Genomic DNA, 9,057 nt, shown 5'->3' on the forward strand with positions numbered 1-9,057 from the left:
ATGCTTGTATTCAAAGTCCTTAAATGTGAAAACTAGTTTAATCTACTACAACGAATTACGGCTGATCAGGTTCCTCAGTGACATCAATAATTTTAACTCCTTTAACATTCTGAGGAACCTTTCCAGTAGCATCAGTGCTTTCTCCTTTCTCACTGCAGTATTCCCATTTTCATTCCATACAAAGACCAAAAGAAGACAACCAATCTTTAGGCTCTTCACACAATCCCAAGAGAATCTCTATTGTTACACTGTCATCCTCATTAAATCAAGCTTCAGTACATGTCTTCACCCCGTTGAGCTGAAGTTCGCTAAGTGTATTCAAGTCCATGTCATAAAAACCATTAGGGCTCTTTTCCATCAAACAAAATCACCACACCTTCCTCAAGCTATGAACTTGCTCATATCTTATAGGCAGAATTGCTCGCAACCTCTTCAATTGAGCCTTATCTACTTTACTCAAGGAAGGGAATTCGAGGTACTCCTTTCACTGGGACGCTTGATCCAAGCTAAAGGAAAGGCAAACTCACCCCCACAAGTTTGTTCCATTTTAATGTACTTATCCCTTTTCAAATACAAGTTGCTTATGGTGTTATCTATGATAGATTTTAACCCCCTTGAGTAGTAAACATCATACATCCTTTTTAAGTGGCTTCACTGGCAGTAGTTATTATGTATACCCTCCTAAACACATTCACAGATGCCTCTTATTTCTTGTAAATGACAATCTAGGAAGTACGCCATTAAAACCCACCACAAATAGCCTATCAATTATCCACCACAAATTCAAAAATTCTATAAAAAGGGATAAGAAGGGAGATGGAAACCTGCCTCAAATACATATAAATTTAGCAAAAATTAGATATTCACGCTCTTAAATTTTCAAAACACGTGATACCCCTGCATGCTAATAGCTTTCATATCTCTTGTTGATGATGTTGAACACATATACTCTTAAACTCTCGGTGGGAACACTAACTAGTCCAGGGGTCATGTTTAACTAAAGACATAAAAATTAAGGATAGTATAGAGAAAATAAAAACAGTAACAACCTACTAGCAATAATAGCACTGGGCAAAGAGATGAGAAAGAAAACTTTATTCATGATAATAACAGCTTAAAAAAACCATAAAACTTACGAAATTAATGGTGATAAAAATCCAAAACCTCATCCCTATTTTCAAGTAAAACTGAAACTTTTCAATTGCTTCAAAACTTACTAAGCAAGTAATAACGCATATATGCACGCACAGTTACCATACATACAAAGCTCCTTCAATCAAAGCATAACATGTTTATCCAAATATTAAAAATTATTATGGTTTCATTGGAAACTAATTTGCTGTAATTTTATGTATCAAAAATTAGGCTCATCGTGTCACTTAACGAGCCTTTTTTAAACAATTTAAATGTCTTTTTAGTAGTTTAGCTTAATTTTAGTTTTTGCAATTAAATAAGTGTAAATGCCTCTTTTTATTCATTTTGAGAACCAAATTGGCCAATTGTGCCATTGGAGGCCCAAACGATTGATTGAGTGTTGTAAGAACACGTTGGTGGTAGAATTCAAACAAGAACAACACCAAAGGAAAGAGTATCGCGATATCAAAGCCAGGGAATCACAATACCCTCAATAGGCCTTAGATGAAGAGTACTTAAAGTGGTATCGCTATATCCACTTACCAAGGAGCACCTCATTTCAGGATTGGTGACAATATCTCGATATCCTACCCTAGGTATCGCGATATCGATATCGTGAGGGGACAAAAAATGACATCCAGGGTAGTCTTTGTCTAACCGAACCACCAATCAGAAAGACACGTTCAAGGACATTTTAGGAAATATTTTTGAGTCAAAATTACTACTAAAAGAATCCAAATTTGGCTGAGGAAAAATGACACATTAGGCATAGTTTAAATAGTTTTCTCTTGGTTTTGTCTTAGTTTTCTTTTTCATTTTTCTAAGGTTTCTTATTTTTTTTATCTTCCTCCATAGTTGTAGATTTCATTTCCTACAGTTTTCTTCTTATTCTTGTCACTCTTCAAGTTAGTAAAGTTAGTTATCTCTGTAACTAGGGTTTATTTGCACTTTTAGTACCTCTTCTTTACTTGTAATGAGATTTCAATCTTTGGCTTAATGTTATTTCAATTGTTAAAAAATTTAACATTAATGTTTCTTGTTCATCATTTTGTTGTTGAATACTTACCTTTACTTTTCCTTTAGGTTTTCCAAGTTAAAAATCTAAACTCTTATTTTCTTGTTAAGTTTATTTTAATGACTGCCATGTTTTCTTCCTTCATGTTTAGTAATGTAGTTTTTAGCATGAGTAACTAAACCTTATGTGGGGTTGGTTAATGGAGATGTGGGTAAGTTGATTTTCGAGTAAGAGACTAAATTGCAATAAATTAGACTAAATTGATTAAACTTAAAAACTTAAGATTGAAATCCCTAAAATAAAATCTAGGCAAGTGAGATCAAGAGGTAATCTTCTTGAACATCTATTCTTTAGTCTCGGGTTAGTCGGTGAGATTGAGAGATAAATCAGATTAACTTGTCTAATTGGTAAAATTGATATCTAGAGGTAAAATGGAACCATTTTGAAGTTTACAACATTTAGGTCCTTAATTCGGGAGTTGGTGAACCACATCAAAATCAATCAATCACTATTTTTCATTTAGGTTCCGTTTGTTTGCCAGTAAAATATTTTCTGAAAAATGATTTCTAGAAAATGATTTACTTTTCTGGTGTTTGGATGAATCTGTGTAAAATATTTTCTGTTGTTTGGCAGATTTCCTGAAAATACTTTCCGAAAAAGCTGTTTTTACATATATCAATAAATTTATATTTTAAATTGTTTTTACATATATTGCAATTATTTATTTATAAATAAATTAAATTAAATATATAATAATACTCAATTATGATTTTTTTATTTAGATAATGATTTTTTACTAACATTATTTATTTTTCTTATTACAAAATTATATAGTTTTACAATAAAACAAATTTTACAGATCATTATTTATAAGTATTTAATAAATTATGAATCCTATACATCATAAAAACTAAATAAACAATTATATTTTATATATAATAATTTACTTTAGGGCATATAAGCTATTCGAGGACATGGATTGGTAAATCAACTTTTGGTCTTGATTTATTTAAAATTAAATATTTGAACCTATTATTCACAAAAAAAAAACAAATTCTACCATGGACCTGGATATCAAATATTCGAATACTAATAATATCAGCATATACGAATACAAACATATCCAGATAAAATAAAATAAAAAATTAAATATCTGAACTGAATCCATACTATCCATCATCTCAAGTGACTTCAGCTTGGAATTAAAGAAATGCCTGCCTCATTTCGAGTTCATCCTGTCCTTGAGGGAAAACCCAAAAACTAGATGGAAAAGAAATACAATACCAAAGTAGTCATCAGTTCAAACAAATGGCATTAAAAACATTGATGTCATTCTACATATTTTGGGGAGCAACTCCATTGTCAAACAAACCCAATTTCTCACATCAAAGCCATGATGAACCTTTTTTTTAATACCACCATTAATGTCTACAAGCACTATGAACCACTTCAAACATTTTTCCGACCTATACTAAAGAGTACAATTACATGTCAAGGATGAGCTGAAAGGGACAGGCGATTTTCCTGGCATACTATATAAAAATATTTTCACTTCTAAAAAACTTCTGTGTCTATTACAGACGGGTTTAACCTAAAAAATCAATGGCCATTATGTCCTGGAGTCTTTTATCATCAAACCCTTTCGAGAAAAACCTTATCATGTAATGGTTCTCTCTCTTGAATCAATAATCATTCTCCAAAACAATGCAAAACTTCAATCAGGTATCAGGGGTTATCCTTTTTCTTTGGGCACACAAGGGCAGCGCAAACCAAGTTGCTAATTGTAAACATTATAACCTGTTAAAGCCTATGCATCTTTATTCTTAACCATTAAATTGAAGTTTCTGGTTTTGGGAGCCTTGTCCCTGCTGAAGAGCCTGCAAGTTTACTGGCTGTTTGTTGAACTGAGCAAATGACTGAGAGTAGAGGGAATTCATAAAACCCTGCAAATGGATAGACATAGATTTAATATAGAAAAAGACATTTAAAAGGTCAATGTGTGTAGTCCAAAAATGAAGTGAGAAAATATGCAACAAATTTTTAGCCGACAGACAATGACTAACAGTTCAAATTCACAAGAATATCTGGGCTGCTTTCTAGTTAGAAAATGAATTTTAAAATCTTGCAAGCCTGATAATTTTATAGACAATAATTCCCTATCAATATGTGATAGTACAATAAGCAACCTAAGACTGAAGCTGGTTGGGATTCACACCAAAATCAATCAAACAAGGTCAGAAAACAATCATTGAAATTACAAATCAATTAGCATGAGAAAGAAGTATAAGAAAACTTGAGCCAATTCAAAATGCATAAACAAAAAATGCTCGTAACAGCAGCACAAATACATGTACAGACCAATAAACAAATGATCTATAATACATATGAAAAAGGGGAGTGATTACCTAAGACACAAAATTAAACACTACCATTCAATTGAATCAAAATACACCTACAAACCAACAAACAAATGTAAATTTATACTAAAATCAACGATTACAGCTTATAACATCAAAATTAAGAAAAGAAAGATAGATAGAGACATTGGAGCAAGAAGTGACAAGCACAACAAGCAAAACTAGAATAATCGAATAGAAAAACAAGAAAGATAGAGAGAGACATTTCTCTATGTTCTTCCACATACGAAAAACCTGTTCACAAATGCATAACCATTAAAAATCAAAGAATAATCGAATAGAAAAACTAGAAAACATCTCATGTTTTGCAATATTCTGTATTTTCCCACCCATTTTCTATCCCTTTCTCAGTGACCAAACAAAGTGCCATTTCCATTCGGTTCAAATAAAGCATCAAAATAATCATTACAACCATAGAACCCAACTTCAAAACTCAATAAAAATCTGAACTTTAAGGACTATCTGTATTTCCTATATTTTCCCATCCATTTTTTAACCCGAATTTCTCATTTTCCATTCCTTTCTCAGAAACCAAACAAACTATCATTTTCATTCAGTTCAGATAAAGCATAATAATAAATCATTACATACTTATAACCCAACTTCTGTATGTAGTAAAAATCTGAACTGTAAAGACTAAACTCACTGTATTTTCCCACCATTTTCTAACCAAACTTTTTCTTTTTCCATCCTTTCTCAGAAACCAAACAAGGTCCCATTTTCATTAAGAATCATAATACATCATTACATCCTTAAAACCCAACTTCCAAATTTATTAAAAATCTAAACTTTAATATCACAAAATTATGAAAACACAAAGAAAGAGAAAAAAGAAAGGCACCTGGAGGATTTCATTGGATCTGAAGGCATGCCTGAGAAATTTAATTGCAGCCCAGAAATCATTTTTGGTCCAATCTCCATCATCTCCAAGTATTTGCATAGGGCAAGAGCCCTCCTTCTCCAGCTTTTCAATTAAAGCCCTAAGCCTGCAGTGTTGATGGTAAGTCTCAACAAGAAGCATGGTATGAGTTTTGGAATAGCAACCATCCGGCGGCCGCCGCGGTGTTAACGGTGATGAGCGAAGAGAGGATAGACAGCAATAATGCCTGGTTGATTTTAGGAAGTGGGTTTGGATGAGAATCGATTTCTTATTGTTACTATTAATTAAGGATTGCCATCTCAATATAACTTTGCAGTCTAAATTCACGATCAGTCAAAATAATAGAGAGAGAAAAAGAGAATAGAACCTATTGATAACAAGCACACCCAAAAGGAAGAAGCCTACCTAAGATGAGGAGGAAAGGCTGACGTTGATGGACGGAGAGGAAATGAGGAGGAAATGAAATGAGAAGGAAATGAGAGGCTGACCTAAGAAAAGGAATGGAAAGTGTCTTATAGAAATAAAATATGTAAGAGGATTTACATAAAAAAAAAGGGGACATTTTCCCGTGTTTTTGAAGTTGATTTTTTGGAAAATGAATTCCTTTGTCAAGCAAACACGTTAACAAAAGGAAAATGTTTTTCGGAAAATCAACTACTGCCAAACAAACAGACCCTTATTCGTCTCTGCATGCTTTATGATTTAGTCTTTTTGAAGTTAGTTCATAAATTAGTGTAATTACAGTCAACTTTATGGTTGTCTTAATATATTTTTTAGGGATTAGTTGGTTAGACACTTTATTTTGCATGCTTGTAGCTAAATTTGGTTCAATTATCGACTCCTTTGGGTTCGATCCTTGGAGTACTCAGTACCCCATTGTACAATTATATTACAACTAACCTATCACATTTGCAAACATCGCACAATAGTATTTCTTGATTATTTGTTTGAGTTAGTGACCGCCTCTGAATGTGCCACCATCTAGAGTAAAAATCCTACACAAAAGATATGGAAAAATAATATCCGCAAGTATACAAGTCATGTTGTAATATAGTTTACAACAGAGTAGGTGAGTACTCTGAAGATCATACCCAATGGAGGCGAGCACTAAATTAATATTAACTTAAACATAAATAGATCTAATTAATACTCTAATCAGTTTATGGTACGAGGAATAAAAGAAGAGTTTTTGGTAACCTATAATAAATAAGAACATAAAGAAAATTAAATAAATGAAAAGCAAGAAATCAAATAAGGAAATATATATCACATTTGGGCATGGGTGATTAGCTCGCTTTGGTAATCTTAAACAACTGTTGTCTTGGGTTTTCTTGTTCAATCAACTAGCCAATACCCTAGAAGGATCTTTCAATACGTCCACTAAAATACTAAGTCAGTAAGGTCTACTTATCTTCCGGCCTCATAGTCCAGACTGATTCAGGGTTAAGGTGTCCACGGATAGGTCATACCAATCTTAGGTTAATTCACACCTTGATGACTTCCTAGGGTTGTCAAGCCCAGGGTTTAAGTTCTTCCTTTTCTAAACAGTTGATCCGTTAAGAAATCTCTACAAAACAGTTAATTATTCATACCTCCACTCACTAATCCCCCATAGGAGGATTATTTACAGATGAATCTAATAAACAATATAAACTTGAATAAAACAATGGACAGAAAGAATGATTTCAAGAATATTGTTTAGAAGAAGCCTAATTGTTTTGAGTTTATGCACGGAATCCTCACAAATTTTGAGAATAATTTTAGAATCTAATTTCTCCTAAAACTAAATAACAAGAATGAAAATAAAGTCTAAAACCTAAAAGAAAGGAAAAACTAAAGTCTAAAACTAAAGAGAAAATTATAAAATAGCAAGATATGTTCATAACATGTGTTAGTTGAGCTTATTTATAGACTTAAGATGATCGTTGTTCTTAATCCTAGGTCAGCTGAAGTTCCCGAGCTTAAAGTTGGATTGTGCGGACCAAAACACCCCTGATTCATATTAATTTCTCGTGCAGAGTCGATGTTACAACACACCAGGTCCTGTGTTGTCACATCAAGGGAAGTATGCTCAACTTCAAGGTGTCGTCAAGGGTATGTCGCGACATTGAAGGCAGTCTTGGACTTTTCTTATTCTGCTCCCTATGTTGCAGCATTGCATGCTCTGTATTGCAACCTAGCGACCAATATTGAGTTAATTTCCTTCTAATAGTCTCTTAGACACTCACAAGGTATATTAGCTCACCCTTGGGCCTCATTCGGTCCCTAAGGTCAGTAAAAGACTTGAATAATGCATTTTATTACATTGAACTAAATTTGCTGAAATGTAATTAAAACATAACTAAAATGCTTATGGTTAAGTTGTTGGCGCTGTTTTTGGGGAATCAATGCTAGATTGAGCTATTTTTAGTTTTGTTACATGTTCTGTAGTGAGATAGTTGATGAAAGCTAAATTTATAGATATGGCCTTTCTTTGTGTTTTTTTGTCTTGTTTGAATTTCTTTTAATTCGTTTCGCTTTTTTGTACTTGTAGAAGGTGGTTCATAACTCAGACCAATAACTATATCGTACCATTCAAACCAGGACAAGAATGAATCCTAATGCATGGTAAAAGGGCTTAACATCTGAGGGACGCCAAACCTCCACAAGGAGACCAGTTGATTGACAACCCAAGAGTAGAGGCACAATCACCACAACCACACTCGCAACCAATAAAACAAATAACTTTCCAGGACTACGCTATGCTTAACTTAGAGGTTGTTCGGAGAAGCCTTAATAACTTTGAAATTAAACTGAATATGATCCAAATAATCCAAGGAAATCTACAATTTCTAGGATCAATGACTAAAGACTGGAACCAACGCTTTAAGGGTTTCCTAACCATTTGCGATACCTTTAATATAACGGGGTATCTGACAACACAATACGTCTTTGGTTATTCCTTTTCTTGTTGACTGGCGATACATTTATGTGGTTAGATTTGCAGCTAGTGGACTCTATAAACACATAAGAGGAGCTAGCGAGCAAGTGTTTGGTGAAATATTTTCCCTTGAGTAAGACTATATCATACTTCATAAGTGCCCATACGATGGCCTACAAGATTGGTTATAGTTTTAAATTTTTTATAATCGGCTCGATGGAAACTTGTGTTTATTGGAAAATTTTGATTTGAAAACGATTTTCTTGCACAGTGGAAAATTAAAATTTTAAAAATTGGCTCGGTTTGTAATATTCATAGAAATAAACTCTAACCAAATTCATACTTGTATTTTCGGCTTAGCGGACATTGGTTGTTACCGACTTTCAACCAAACAATCTTCTCAGCTATTCTCTTACCATGAACTGCTTCGAGTGTGGGCTTGAACCAATTGAATCAAAACACAAAACTAAAAAAAGTTCTCTCTCCTTTATTTAGGGTGAAAACAAAAATTTTATCTTTTTTAATAGAAATTGGTAGATTTTTTATTCTTAAAAAATATATTTAATAGTGGCGAATAAATTCTCTCTATTTTTTGGCAGAGTAACAATCTCTAAATGTTATGTCTAATGCCCTACCATTGCCATCTATTTATAAAAAGAGAAGTTAGAACCCTTATTGAATTGTAATGGTT

At 33.0% G+C, this 9,057-nt stretch overlaps 1 protein-coding gene across 2 annotated transcripts; it reads right to left on the reverse strand.

Moving 5' to 3' along the window:
* Nucleotides 1-3,351: 3,351 nt before the first annotated feature.
* On the reverse strand, nt 3,352-5,989 carry LOC107920992 (pentatricopeptide repeat-containing protein At4g14190, chloroplastic). 2 transcript variants are annotated; one of them, XM_016850841.2, is made up of 3 exons: nt 5,852-5,989; nt 5,408-5,672; nt 3,352-4,092 (listed from the first exon to the last, which is right to left on the reverse strand). In XM_016850841.2, the coding sequence occupies exons 2-3, from the start codon at nt 5,585-5,587 to the stop codon at nt 3,973-3,975; spliced, it is 300 nt and encodes a 99-aa protein (XP_016706330.1). In that variant the 5' UTR covers nt 5,588-5,672; nt 5,852-5,989; the 3' UTR covers nt 3,352-3,972. The 2 variants fall into 2 exon arrangements, with proteins under 2 accessions (XP_016706330.1, XP_040943254.1); XM_041087320.1 differs by having other exon boundaries at nt 5,408-5,955.
* Between the last annotated feature and the right edge of the window lie 3,068 nt (nt 5,990-9,057).

This window comes from Gossypium hirsutum, chromosome D01 (assembly GCF_007990345.1).
Source record: "Gossypium hirsutum isolate 1008001.06 chromosome D01, Gossypium_hirsutum_v2.1, whole genome shotgun sequence".
In the NCBI taxonomy this organism is placed as follows: domain Eukaryota; kingdom Viridiplantae; phylum Streptophyta; class Magnoliopsida; order Malvales; family Malvaceae; genus Gossypium; species Gossypium hirsutum.

Excerpts from the sequence above, each read along its gene's own strand:
- LOC107920992 (XM_016850841.2), bottom strand. The coding sequence starts at position 5,587 with ATGCTTCTTGTTGAGACTTACCATCAACACTGCAGGCTTAGGGCTTTA. Across the intron at positions 4,093-5,407 it reads GATCCAATGAAATCCTCCAG|GGTTTTATGAATTCCCTCTA; the intron begins GTGCCTTTCTTT and ends ATCCATTTGCAG.